This window comes from Carassius auratus, chromosome 13, assembly GCF_003368295.1.
Source record: "Carassius auratus strain Wakin chromosome 13, ASM336829v1, whole genome shotgun sequence".
Taxonomy (NCBI): Eukaryota; Metazoa; Chordata; class Actinopteri; order Cypriniformes; family Cyprinidae; genus Carassius; species Carassius auratus.
In genome coordinates this window covers 2,313,321-2,328,529 of record NC_039255.1, presented here as the reverse complement: position 1 = coordinate 2,328,529, position 15,209 = coordinate 2,313,321, and the positions used below count along the sequence as shown (strand labels likewise).

At 37.0% G+C, this 15,209-nt stretch overlaps 2 protein-coding genes across 2 annotated transcripts; one reads left to right on the top strand and one right to left on the bottom strand.

The window, feature by feature from the left end:
• The first annotated feature begins 6,816 nt into the window (after positions 1-6,816).
• LOC113112342 (cyclin-J-like) lies at positions 6,817-8,088 on the top strand. Its single transcript, XM_026277810.1, has 2 exons — positions 6,817-6,924; positions 7,446-8,088. Exons 1-2 carry the CDS (start codon positions 6,851-6,853, stop codon positions 7,786-7,788), a joined length of 417 nt encoding a protein of 138 aa, XP_026133595.1. The 5' UTR covers positions 6,817-6,850; the 3' UTR covers positions 7,789-8,088.
• Positions 8,089-8,173: 85 nt separating this feature from the next.
• Positions 8,174-12,020, bottom strand: LOC113112344 (cytochrome c oxidase subunit 5B, mitochondrial-like). The gene is made up of 4 exons (XM_026277813.1): positions 11,857-12,020; positions 8,745-8,815; positions 8,559-8,658; positions 8,174-8,394 (listed from the first exon to the last, which is right to left on the bottom strand). The coding sequence occupies exons 1-4, from the start codon at positions 11,951-11,953 to the stop codon at positions 8,282-8,284; spliced, it is 381 nt and encodes a 126-aa protein (XP_026133598.1). The 5' UTR covers positions 11,954-12,020; the 3' UTR covers positions 8,174-8,281.
• Positions 12,021-15,209: the final 3,189 nt, after the last annotated feature.

The window sequence follows — 15,209 nt, the reverse complement described above, 5'->3', positions numbered from 1 at the left end:
ATAGTTTGCTGGAAATGTGCTCGCCCTCAAGTCATCCCGGATTAGGATGAGTTTGTTTCTTTACCAAATTTGGAGAAATGTAGGATTGCATCACTTGCTCTGCAGCGGATGGGTGCCGTCAGAATGAGAGTCTCACAAGTAATCCACAGCGCTCCAGTCCATCAGTGAACATCTGGAGAAGACAAAAGATGAAACACATCCAGCATTAAGATGTTTTTAACTCAAACACATAGAGTTTATTATAAACAATAACACTTCCTCCAGTGAAAAAGTGCATCTCCTGTCGTCAAAATCCAAACAAATCTTTGTTGAGAGCTGTTTAAACAGTGCAGATTTCTCTCCTGATTCAGACCAGAACACTTTTCACTGGAGGAAGTGTTTTTATGGATTATTTTAGTTATAAACATCTTAATGCTGGATGTGTTTCATCTTTTGTCTTCTCCAGATGTTCACTGATGGACTGGAGTGCTGTGGATTATTGTGATGTTTTTATCTGCTCTCATTCTGACGGCACCCATTCACTGCAGAGCAAGTGATGCAATGCTACTTTATTTTTATGATAATTTAATCTCAACATCCAATACTGAAATACAAAAACATATATCATACAATTCCTGGTAAAACAGAATATATATATATAAAACTAAGTAAAAATGTGTTTTTTTTTCACCTATTTTTTTTATTGAAAAAATGTTTTTAGCTTCATTGCTTTGAAAATAAATGCTTTAAAAATAAATGCAAAATAATTTAAAGAGAAAAATGCAGTAAGTTCTGAGTAAAGCTCCAGCATCACTTGCTTACAGATGCTTCTTGGTTTGATATTTTGCATATAATGCAATACGATTTTAATAGTTTAAGTGTCTTTAATACTTTTAGGGGGCAACTGTAAATGCAATCTTTTTAAGAAAGTAGCTACAACTTAAGATACAAATTAAAAACAAAACCCAGATAACAGAGGTATGTAGTATTGGAGAAGTGCTTGCAGATGCTGCATGCAAACAGACTGACTAACAACTAAAATAAACTAAACCAATAGCTAAAATAAAAGATTCTGTATAGTAAAGAACTGTATAGTAAAAACATTAAAGGAAGTGATGTTACAATTCATGATTGTCTAGATATTGGTGTTTTTAATTTCACCTCTTAAAGCGCTTTCTTTTATCAATGCAAATATCAGTATTAAACATTCTGGGATTAAAACATCGAAACATCAAAACACCCAAATGAAGAACCTCTCTGTGTCCTGGTAGAGGTTAAGTGCCCTGATGTGAAAGAAATCGGAGAGGCATCCCACGTTGAGTTTATTGGGGACCATGAAAAACTGAGAAAGAAACACACAATTGGCATTCCACGGTCAGCTGATGGTTACTGGCTTAGTTAACCTGGTGTGATCTTGTGACAAGTACAAGAGATGACTTCCATGTGGAGAGGGTATGGAGAGATGATGAGCTGATCACAGAGATCACGGCTAAAGTTGTTGAATTCTACTTTGGCATATACATTCATTTTTTTCTAGGAAGAAAATAGGCATGAAAAATTTACCAACAAATGATGTTCCTGTTCTATAGTGAATGTAGTTCTATAGTGTTCTATTACAAGAAAAAACAGTTACCCCCAATAAGTCATGCTTCAATTAATTATATTTTATTGTTATTTATGTTATATTGTTGCAACATACCTACCCCAAACTGGAAAGATATGTCAGGAGGGGTTGGTGATTTCTGATGTGTTCAGAATCTGAAACGATATTGCAGATCACAAGTAAAAGTAAAGAGTTAAATTTTTTATAAAATTTGCTTATCACAAAGCAGACAAGTTACTAGCAGGTGAAGAGAAGCATGGTGTCACTAGCAGGTGTGTAGATGATGTTGATGTCACTAGCAGGTGTGTAGATGATGCTGATGTCACTAGCAGGTGTGTAGATGATGTTGATGTCACTAGCAGGTGTGTAGATGATGCTGATGTCACTAGCAGGTGTGTAGACGATGCTGATGTCACTAGCAGGTGTGTAGACGATGCTGATGTCACTAGCAGGTGTGTAGATGATGCTGATGTCACTAGCAGGTGTGTAGATGATGCTGATGTCACTAGCAGGTGTGTAGATGATGCTGATGTCACCAGCAGGTGTGTAGATGATGCTGATGTCACCAGCAGGTGTGTAGATGATGCTGATGTCACCAGCAGGTGTGTAGATGATGCTGACGTCACTAGCAGGTGTGTAGATGATGCTGATGTCACCAGCAGGTGTGAAGATGATGCTGACGTCACCAGCAGGTGTGTAGATGATGCTGACATCACCAGCAGGTGTGAGGATGATGCTGATGTCACCAGCAGGTGTGTAGATGATGCTGACGTCACTAGCAGGTGTGAGGATGATGCTGATGTCACCAGCAGGTGTGTAGATGATGCTGACATCACTAGCAGGTGTGTAGATGATGCTGATGTCACCAGCAGGTGTGTAGATGATGCTGATGTCACTAGCAGGTGTGTAGATGATGCTGATGTCACCAGCAGGTGTGTAGATGATGCTGACATCACTAGCAGGTGTGTAGATGATGCTGATGTCACCAGCAGGTGAAGAGGTGCATGATGTCACTAGCAGGTGTGTAGATGATGCTGATGTCACCAGCAGGTGTGTAGATGATGCTGACGTCACTAGCAGGTGTGTAGATGATGCTGATGTCACCAGCAGGTGTGTAGATGATGCTGATGTCACTAGCAGGTGTGTAGATGATGCTGATGTCACCAGCAGGTGTGTAGATGATGCTGACATCACTAGCAGGTGTGTAGATGATGCTGATGTCACCAGCAGGTGAAGAGGTGCATGATGTCACTAGCAGGTGTGTAGATGATGCTGATGTCACCAGCAGGTGTGTAGATGATGCTGACATCACTAGCAGGTGTGTAGATGATGCTGATGTCACTAGCAGGTGTGTAGATGATGCTGATGTCACCAGCAGGTGTGTAGATGATGCTGACATCACTAGCAGGTGTGTAGATGATGCTGATGTCACCAGCAGGTGAAGAGGTGCATGATGTCACTAGCAGGTGTGTAGATGATGCTGATGTCACCAGCAGGTGTGTAGATGATGCTGATGTCACTAGCAGGTGTGTAGATGATGCTGATGTCACTAGCAGGTGAGTAGATGATGTTGATGTCACTAGCAGGTGAGTAGATGATGCTGATGTCACTAGCAGGTGTGTAGATGATGCTGATGTCACTAGCAGGTGTGTAGATGATGCTGACATCACTAGCAGGTGTGTAGATGATGCTGATGTCACCAGCAGGTGAAGAGGTGCATGATGTCACTAGCAGGTGTGTAGATGATGCTGATGTCACCAGCAGGTGTGTAGATGATGCTGACATCACTAGCAGGTGTGTAGATGATGCTGATGTCACTAGCAGGTGTGTAGATGATGCTGATGTCACCAGCAGGTGTGTAGATGATGCTGACATCACTAGCAGGTGTGTAGATGATGCTGATGTCACCAGCAGGTGAAGAGGTGCATGATGTCACTAGCAGGTGTGTAGATGATGCTGATGTCACCAGCAGGTGTGTAGATGATGCTGATGTCACTAGCAGGTGTGTAGATGATGGTGATGTCACTAGCAGGTGTGTAGATGATGCTGATGTCACTAGCAGGTGAGTAGATGATGTTGATGTCACTAGCAGGTGAGTAGATGATGCTGATGTCACTAGCAGGTGTGTAGATGATGCTGATGTCACTAGCAGGTGTTTTTTTCCATCTCCTTTATTTTTCCCATGCCTCAGCAAGAGCACTTAATTAACATAAAGCAAACAACAATACATGTATTATTTTGTTAAACATAACACTTTAATAAAAACAACTCATTAATTTGGAAAGTTGCTATCACATTTATGCAGTAATATACCAGTTACTTAGAACATCAATTCAAAGTTAAATAACCTAAAACCATTATAAAATAATTTGAATTCTGCTTGTACAACAGATGTTTGTTCAACTGCTCATATTTCCTACATTGTTGTGGATTTTATTGATAACTTTAAATGTCTTTTTTAATTCTGTGTGACTTAAGCCAGAAAGAGAGCAGTATAAAGGATGATGGCAAAAGTATAAAAACACCGCTTCACTAACCTGCTCGACTGTTAGCATAACTGCTACCATGTGCTACATTAAATGTATAACGTTACATCTAACAATACAAATAAAACATATATTATATATATTATACTATATTTGATGTCTATATTTGCCGATAAGCTTTTAATATAAGTTATTGTTTTAGTTAACACATTACACTCTGTTGTAATCGTGCTCCTCGACATTTACTGCTCTGCACCACAAACATCCCGTTTTGACGCGTGATTTAACGTCTCCGCAACTTTTCAGATCAACAGGTTGGACACGGATCTCATCCTCCGTGAAGTGCTTAGCACACACTAAAGTACCTTTCCTCACATAATTGTCGCCTCCTCCTCTCGCCGTATAGCCAAATTTCAACGCTTCGTCGGTGGGAAAACTACATTAAATGATAAATACGTTTTTTTTAATAAGAACACAAAGGCACACTTTACACAGCTGAATACTTTTCTGCCATTTTTCGGTAAGCGAATGAACGCTATTGCGCTTTCACTGGAAAATAACTTGAGATCTGGGATTCGGAGCGAGTTCGCAAAACATTTGATTCAGATCGGGTCTTTCGAGCGGATTTGCAAAGCATTTGATTCTATCATGTAGGCTACTAGATCAAGTTTTAATAAAGAGAAAAGAGGTTTAGAGACAATTTTTTTAAACAAAATAGGATGGGTTTAAATGTCTTTGTTAATTTTGTGTGACTAAGAGCAGTATAAAAGGGAGATGGCAAAAATTGTTATAACCTGCTCGACTAGCATAACTGCTACCATGTGCTACATTAAATGTAGGCTATAATGTAGCTATAACATTTGATACATCTAACAATACAAATAAAACATAATATATTTGATTAATGTTGCCGATAAGCAAGTTTTTGTTTTTAATATAGGTCACCATCTCGACATTTACTGCTCTGCACCACAAACATCCCGTCTGACGCATGATTTAACATCTCCGCAACTTTTTCATGTAAATCTGGAAGGCACAAAACATTTGATTCAGAACGGGACTCCGAAGCGCGTTTCGTGAATCGTTTGATCGGGGCTTCGGAGCGAGTTTGCAAAACATTTGATTCAGATCGGGACTCCGAAGCGCGTTTCGTGAATCGTTTGATCGGGGCTTCGGAGCGAGTTTGCAAAACATTTGATTCAGATCGGGACTCCGAAGCGCGTTTCGTGAATCGTTTGATCGGGGCTTCGGAGCGAGTTTGCAAAACATTTGATTCAGATCGGGACTCCGAAGCGCGTTTCGTGAATCGTTTGATCGGGGCTTCGGAGCGAGTTTGCAAAACATTTGATTCAGATCGAGACTCCGAAGCGCGGTTCGTGAATCATTTGATCGGGGCATCGGAGCTTGCAAAACATTTGATTCAGATCGAGACTCCGAAGCGCGTTTCGCGAATCATTTGAGATCAGGCCTTTCAAGCGGATTTGCAAAACATGATTTGCAAAAAATGTACTTGTCTAGATCAACTTTTAATAAAGAGAAAAGAGGTTTAGAGACAGTTTTTTGTTAATAGCCTGTTAGTAATCCCACAGTCCATAGCATCAGTAACTGTATAATTTAGTAAGGGAAAATTAAAACAAAATAGGATGAGTTTCAAATTATTTTTATTATTTTTTTGTAGCGATGCCCGCTGTGCAGTGTTCAGGGTATATATAGGACCCCAAATTAAATTATAATTCTAATACTGCATCATACAAGTGTTTATTTGAGTTGAATATTTCGATATTCATGTAAGGAAACGAAGCCATAATTTGATAAGTTTACATTTACATTTATTCATTTAGCAGACGCTTTTATCCAAAGTGACTTACAAATGAGGATAAAAAACAACAAAAAGAGCAACAAAAAGTTTATAAGCGAGAGTAAACAAGATGCATGCAAAATGAAGGCAGATATTGTCTGATATGTTAAGAAATAATCTAAAATAAAAATGCTAAATAATTAGGCTATGCCAAAACATTTGACTCAAAAAGTCCAGATGATTCAAGCTGTTCGTGACTGTGAGTGTAACAGCAGCAGCAGAGATTATTAACCGTAAAGAAATCATTTAAAACTCTGATTCCTCGATTTAAAAAAATAGATAAAAATGTAGCAAAACATTAGATTCAGATGATATGTAGAACTCTCTGTGATCATCAGTGTCAGACTGTGTGTGTTGTTTTGTCCGGGGCTCGTGGGACAGGCGCACTACTCTGACTGTGACATCATCATCCTGGGGAGGGACTTTGAGAGGATTCAGATTATCCCAGGAGCCAAACACGGGAACATCCAGGTGGACACACACACACACACACACACACACACACACACACACACACACACACACACACACACACACACACACACACACACACACACACGGTTCTGGCGTCCAAACAACATCAATGTCATTATAAACTATTACAGCACTTACTCAGAGTGACACATAGCACAGCTTTTAGCCTCATCGTTGCAGTTAGAAGTTTAGGAATTATTATTATTTTATTTTTTTTAGCCTTTATGTTTATGCCAGTTTTAATAATTTTAGCATTTCAACTTTTTTGTAAAAAGTTACTACTTTAATCTTAGTACTGTTTTCATTTAATTTATAGTGCTTTTTACTTTACAAATCATTGCAAAACAACTTTACAGAAAATTAAGTTTCAGTGGAACCTGTATCTCCCCACCGCTGCTCACTTCATCGAGTACTACCTGCGATGGACCTGCATGACGGCTGGCCGATGGTATGCATGGAGAAGACCATGCAGTACATGCGTACACCTGGGAGCAGCTGCTGCCCTGCGTGGAGAGACTTCTACTGTGAGTTTCACCCAGAGTTGTTGTCCTAAAACAAAAACCATCAAAATGGAATGCATGTAAATAAAGTTTGAATGCGTGCATGTACAACTTTACTGAATGAGTTCACTTTGCATTTACATGCATTCAGTAAAGTTGCATAAGCATTCATTCATGTTGTATTTACATTTATTCAGCAAAATTGCATATGCATGCAGTAGACGTAGGCATCAATAAAGTTTAATTTACTTGCATACAGTAAAGATGTAAATGTATATTTTTAATGAAAGTATGTAGTAAAAGAAGTGCAACTGTACTGATGCATATGTATAGAAACATTTCAGAATGCAACTTGAATTGATGCATATGCAACTTTAATGAATGCATTTCAGCATTTTTTTTTTTGTTACTTGAAATAAAATACAATACAACTTTATTTCAGCTAGTTGCTTTCCGTTTCACTTTAAGCACTCAAACTGAAAATAATGTGTTATAGTTGAATGGTTAAGTGTACACTACAAACATGGACATTATCTCTTTCTCAGTGCTCATGACAGTGACGTAAAGGAAGCAAACAAACAGAAATGCCCACAGCCGAGTGCTCAGCCTGCACAGATGATGTATCCCGTCCAGGGACCGAGCGTGTCCTTGCATCAGTACATGCAGCGGCCGAACACACAATACATGCAGCAGAGCTGCCAGCCGCTGGTAGTGTCCTCTCAAGGTCCTGCGACATATCTGACACATACGGCCTCAATGCAGGTCTCCACGGCACCTGTGCATGGGCTCACACAGACACAGAGCATGGATGCTAAGGTCAACATACCAGGCAGAGCTTACCAGATGAACCCGCTGTACCCCTGCGCTGCTCCCTGCTTCGACAGGTGATGAAACCGGACAGAAAAGCATCAGACCGTTTGCACTGTTTGTAATCAAGTGTGCAATTGTGGGATTGCAAACACCATAAATCAAGCACACTGCTCTTAAATGTTACTTGAATCAAACCACTTCAGCTGCTGAATTCTGAATCCTTTTTAATTTACATGATTGGGGTGAAAGCTAGTTCATTTAAATCACTGTAACTCAGGTTCCACTGAAACGTCAAAATCCAAATTTAGAAATAAACTCACGATTCTGAGAAAATCAAAAGCAAGGAAGTCTGCAGTTTGTTTATATCTTGCAGTTCTGCCTTTTTCCCTGAGAGTAACGATTCCTTGATCTTCAGCGTTGTTTTAACGTTACAACGGAACACAAAACCATCATGACCCTTTGATTGTATGATAGAGTTTTTATTATTGACTCCTGTACATGTTTGGCAGAGGCACGCAGTGGTTTCTCCAGAGGTGTGTGTGTGTGTGTGTGTGTGTGTGTGTGGTGCAGCTCAGTGTGGCAGCTCGTGATGGACCAGTTTGTAGTGTGAGCCGCAGGACGGACAGCGCTGAGGATTTCCTTCGTGAAGCCAGAACCAAACGACCGCAGTGTTGTCCTCCTCACCTTCACAAGAGAACACACAGACACACACCTTTCCTTTAGAAACACTTCCTTGATAAAGATCTACTGTACTTATTTAAAAATATAGCTAATCAAGTAGATGTGTGTGTGTGTGTGTCTGTCTGTCTGTGTGTGTGTGTGTGTGTGTGTGTGTGTGTGTGTCTTACAGAGGCAGCCGACCAGCCGTTTGTTGTTGATGCTGGGAACAATATGAGGGTCGTCTCTGGTTCCAGTGTATTCCTTCGGCTTGAAGATGCTGTAAGGATCCTGTGAAACAGATCAGGGGGCGTTCCAAATGAGAACTACACTCATCACAGCTGACGGTCAAACAGAAATGTCATGCTGTGTTTTACCTGGCCTTTCTTCATGGCCTGCAGGATGCGTCTCTCCAGCCCCGCTGCCTGCTCTTCATCTGTAGGAATACCTGAAAAACACACAACATTATCAGTGGAAGGACAACAATACGGTTGAGTACAGCAGACATCGGTAAAGAGAGCCCTAGAGAGGATACTCATTACATTTAATTGTAAAAGAATACAGTAAACTATTTAATTTACAATTTTTTTTTTAATTTAAATATAACTTGATTTATCCCAGTTAAATATTCCCATTGAAATTATAATTGCATTATATCATAATCTGAAATTTATCCTCAAGGTATCAAATAAAAATCTTCAAAGTAAGGTTTTTTTTTTTTTTACATTAATACATTTTGTGGTACAAAAACATACAGAGAGTTAGAAGAAAAACTTTATTAAATAACATTCTATTTTAATATAGTTTTTAATTTAGAATTGTTAGAAAATTTTCACTGTGTATTTTAAAAAAATCCTATAAGAAACACTTTATGAAACTGTTTATTAATAACAAACATATAATGCTTAACAGACCATGTACATGCATAGCCTGAAAAAGAAATTTATGCGGAAACAATTTCCACTCTTAAAGTAAAACAAAAAGTACTGAAAAAGTATTTTCTTGTAAAAATGACTCCTCCTCCTTGTTTTATGTTTTATTTTTTATATACATAATTTTGACAGTGTATATCAGTGTTATTTTATTTATTCTTTGCTGGGGGGAGGGAAACAGTTTTAGTCACTTTGTTGTTGTTGTTTTTATTACTTTATGTATGGTATAATTCTTATTTTAATACATAGCTTAAACTACATGAAAATGTTTTTCTGTGTTTTTTTTTCAAGTAGCAATGGTTTTAGTTTAGTTATTTACAATAACTAATATTTTTTCAAAATATTTTTTCATTAATTCTACTTGAATGTACATTCACGAATTATACATTAGTTATATAAATAGTATATACCTGAATAATGTTAATGTTGCTAATTTAGATCGTCACCAGCATGTTACTGCAAATAAATTTTATGTTTAAAATCAAAAATAAATCATAATCGTAATGTTTTGGACTTGAGGTTGCGATGACAGAGTGTGTCCACTAGATGTCGCCAAACAGCGGCTGAATAAAGCGGCGCCCTGCGCTTCACTGAGAGCGCCATGATCCAGAGTCACTGGCACACGAACACGAGTTCAGTGCCAAGAAAGGCCACAGCAGCAAGAGCAAATGACCTTGATTAATCTTACTGCTTGTATATCATACGAGCCTCCACGTTATTATTAGACGTTATAGACATAGTCATGTCTAGCGCATTTAATCCTACTTTTTTAATTTGTTCTTTAGATATTAATGAGCGGTTTCTGTTGTGTGACAGCATGTCTGTATTAGAGCATTCATATGTCACTCATTCAAAAATATATAACAGGACAAAATATTGCTTTATTTTTGTACGTGCATAAATAATATCAGTAGTTAATGGCAGTGGCGTAGCAACCGGGGGGGACGGGGGGGACACGTCCCCCGCACTTTTAGAAACAGGTGATTCTGACCCCTGCTAATTTTTTTTTTTTTTTTTTTTTTTTTTTTTTTTTTTAGGATCCAGCGTGAATATTTCCTGTAGTGTTCTCTGATTTGTTACTTAGATTTGAGTGAAGTAACATTCAGCCAATCACAGAGCGAATCATCTCCTGGTCGCGTCTGCTATGAGCTTCAAATCTCTTGTTGCTCTTCTGAATTTTCGTTCGTTCGTTTGTTCACTTTGCTATTAGGCCGTCTGGGATAAAATGCACCCCAGAAAAATAGCAAAGGACGATAACATCCTTTTTTCAAACACACACTGTAAGTATGTTACAGTATGTCGCGATGACACGAATCGCGCGATAAAGTTTTCATGTTATTATTTAACCTATTGAACCCGTATGGACCTCGTCACGTCGCGCCAGATTCAGTGTGTTAAATGCTCTCCTAATTGTCGCTTTGGATAAAAGCGTCTGCTAAATAAGACGTAACAATATTATTGGTTTCCGCTGTCTTTTGTTTGTCTACGTGCTGCTCGCGGAGTAAGATTATAATTTCACAATAAATCATATTTGTTTTGCAACGAATATCTTAAAATACTTTATCAAATTTTGTTCTTTTAATTCATAACTGTTACTTTATGTTCTAACTGGTCTGTAGGAAAGGCAGGCTGTGACGTCACTGGCAGAGAGAAGGGGCAGTTGCTCAACCTCTCCAGAATGTGTAACAGATGAGATTTGTATAAAAAAAGCAGATTGACTATTTTAAAGCTGCGGTAGGGAACTTTTGACGCTCTAGCGGTTAATAAACAGAACTTCTTGCGTCTTGCGGAAGAACATTGTAGCCGGAACTACTTATCTCTGTTTATGTCTATGAAGAATCACAAAGGTACTGGGTTACTCCGCCGCGGTACCCCCGAAGCAATCTAAAATAGTCTGAATATAAACACTTATTATCGGTGCACCCTAGTGATACAGGACAAGCTAAAAACACGGTTTGGAAAGTGGATTCATGATGTACTCGCTTATTATATACATTTTTCTACATTTTGAACACAAACAAAGTTACGGACCGCAGCTCTGATTGGTTGTTTTTTTACCGGTCCGGGAGTGATGTATTTCTGCAAATGGCAATAGGACCACTGGGAGGAGCCAGAGGAGCTTGATTTTTTTCACAGATTATCTGTCTCATAATTTTCATAAAATGTATGTTGTATAAAATTACTGTAGATGTAATCAGTATACTCATTTAACACCTGTTTTTGTCCAACTGAGAAAAAGAAAAGTTATTGTTCAAATGTAGTGCAACTGAAATATTGTAAATGTCATAAAATATCTTTATTTCATAAAAAATAAAAAATAAATTATAGATGGTCTCCCATTGGTCTCGAAGTCCTGCAGTATTTTTACATTTTGAGTATGATTGAACAAAAATAGGTTCCTGTAAGCTATCATGTCATGTTCCCAAATTTGAAAAAGTAAAATGCCAATTGGTATTCTATTTAGAATTTATTATGAACATCAGCTGTCCCCCCCACTTTTAAAATGGCTGCTACGCCCCTGGTTAATGGTGAGGGAGCTCTATAGAATGTGTCTCACCTTTACTGGCCATAGCACGCTGAGGTGTTTTCATTAAAATGTGTTGTTTTCCCATCAGAGTCAGCCGACATGCTCTCAGAAGGAGTTTACTTGCCATCTTGACTTTAAACTTGGGGTCTTCTATGCGCGCTCCCGACCCGCCGACGGTCACAACAGCGTGTGAACTAGAGTCAGTGAAAGTCACTGGAATGATTGACACGTGGGACCGACCAATCACAGAGCAGATCCGCTGGATTTTGACCAATGAATGAACACGCGGTTAAGGAAGAGCGGACAGGTGTAACTGGAGAGGACAATAAAATAAAAGTGAAATCTGTTCCTACTGCCTTTAATTTACACCGGAAGATTTAAACCGATTTAACTAAAATATTTAAATAAATAAATAAACACTGCTGTTCAAAAAGTTTGGCGTCAGTAAGATTTGTATTGTTGTTTAAAGAAGTATCTTCTGCTCATTAAAGCTCGTTTATTTGATCAAAATTACAGGGGGAAAAATTGTCAAATATTATTATAATGCAAAATAATGATTTTCAGTGTGAATCTGTGTTAAAGTGTAATTTATTTCTGTGATGCTCCGCTGTATTTTCAGCATCATTCCTCCAGTCTTCAGAGTCACATGATCTTCAGAAATCAGAAAATATGCAGATTTGTTACAGTTTTGCTGCTTAATATTTTTGGGGGGAACCTGTGATACTTTTTCAGGATTCTTTGATGATAATAAAAAGCTAAAAAGAACAATATTTTTTTCAAAATAGAAGTAAAAGTCCTTACTGTCACCTTTGATCAATTCTACACATTCTTGCTGAATAAAAGTATTAATTTCTGTCAAAAATAGAAATAAAAAAATCTGCTGACCCCAAACATTTGTACTGTAGTGTATATTGTATTATTAAAAAAAATTCAGCTTTGGATCACAGAAAGATATCATATTTAAAAATATATCCAAATAAAGTATTTTATTTTACATAGCAATATTTATTATCTTTTCTGTATTTTCGGTTAAATATATGCAGCCTTGATTAGCAGAAAAAACGTCTTTAAAATAATAATAATAATAATATATATATATATATATATATATATATATATATATATATAAATAATAATAATAAGTGAATAAATTCATTTAATCATGTGAAGGAAAACCTACAGATTAAAACTGATTAATTCAAAATGTAATTTTTTTTACATAAAATAAAAATAGTAGTAAATTTGTTAGGAAAAAAAAATGCATTTAGGAAAACCAACAGATTCAAACAGATTTGGCATGGATGGATGGATAGAAAAATGCCTTTAGTTCCGTAAGAAGAAAAATCTACAGGTTTATAAAGGTTTAATACAAAATGAAAGAATTAGTAGAAAAGTAAATAGATAAAAAATATTTAATATGTAATCTTAAAGAAAAAAATACAACCTCTGTCACTCCCCCACTTGAAAACTATTCATGCTGATGGAATTATATCACAGTTTGGATCCCCTAATGTTAGTAAAGAAATGGCAAGGGTTTGATGAACTGAAATCATCTCTCCTAAACTCTACACCCATGAAAGAGAATCAAGTGAGATTCTACTGAATACACTATTCAATTTAAAATACCATCAACTACCATCAACTCAAATAACATCTTTCAGTTGTGTTGGAATATTTTGAGTTTATCCAGTGGAATCTTCATCTTAGAGGTTACTGTCCCTTTAAATCCCTTTAGTATTGGCTCAGTATACGTACTGTATGTAAAAAAAAATATTTCACCTATTTCACAATACAAAGTTTTATTTATGCAACATTGGCTGACAATTAAGAACAACACACACACACACAGATATAGAAACACTTGGAATGGAAGTGACCACAGATACACATACTTTACACACACACATATATGTATATATAAATATGCCTCAAAATGTTGATTGCACAAGGAACTCAAATCATAAACACTTTTCTACATAAAATTATGAATAAAAAAAGTGATATTTTTAAGACACTCCTGGCTTATATGTAGTTACATTTATTAATTGAATGTGATTTTTATGGTTATATATTAATTATTATTATTATTATTTAATTAGTGATATATCCATTCAATAAATTATTCATGACACATACAGTGGGGATCGAAAGTTTGGGCACCTCTTGCAGAATCTGTGAAAATATGAGTAATTTTCAAAAAATAAGAGAGATCATAATAAATGCATGTTATATTTTATTTAGTACTGCCCTGAGTAAGATATTGTGCATAAAATATTTTAACATTTATTCCACAAGACAAAAAAAATGCTGAAATTATTAAAATAACCCCACTCAAAAGTTTGGGAACCCTTGGTTCTTAATACTGTGTGCTGTTACCTGATGATCCTCGACTGTCTTTCTGTTTTGTGATGGTTGTGCATGAGTCCCTTGTTTGTTCTGAACAGTTAAACTGAGCAGCGTTCTTCAGAAAAATCTTTAAGCTCCTGCAGATTCTTCAGTTTTCCAGCGTCTTTGCATATTTGAACCCTTTCCAGCAGTGACTTTATGATTTTGAGATGCATCTTTTCAGACTGAGGACATTTGAGTGACTCAAACACAACTATTTAAAAAGATTCAAACATTCACTGATATTCCAGAAGGAAACAAGATGCATTAAGAATTTGAAGATCAAGGTAAATTGTACTTAATTTGTGTACCGGGAAACATACAAGTATCTTCTGTTGCTTACGAAGGGCAGAACTAAATGGAAAAAAATTATATTTCAACAAAATAAGACAAATCTGGCCATCTTCATCTTGTTCAAAAGTTTTCACCCCCCAGCTCTTAATGCATCTTGTTTCCTTCTGGAGCATCAGTGAATGTTTGAATCTTTTTAAATAGTTGTGTTTGAGTCCCTCAAATGTCCTCAGTCTGAAAAGATGCATCTCAAAATCATAAAGTCACTGCTGGAAAGGGTTCAAATATGCAAAGATGCTGGAAAACTGAAGAATCTGCAGGAGCTTAAAGATTTTTCTGAAGAACGCTGCTCAGTTTAACTGTTCAGAACAAACAAGGGACTCATGCACAACCATCACAAAACAGAAAGACAGCCGAGGATCATCAGGGAACAGAACACAGTACTAAGAACCAAGGGTTCCCAAACTTTTGAGGGGGTTATTTTAATAATTTCAGCATTTTTTTTGTCTTGTGGAATAAATGTTAATATCTTTTATGTACAATATCTTACTCAGGACAGTGCTAAATAAAATATAACATGCATTTATTATGATCTCTCTTATTTTTTGAAAATTACTCATATTTTCACAGATTCTGCAAGAGGTGCCCAAACTTTCGAGCCCCACTGTATTAATTCAAATAAACTTTATAATTATTTCTGGTGCAAA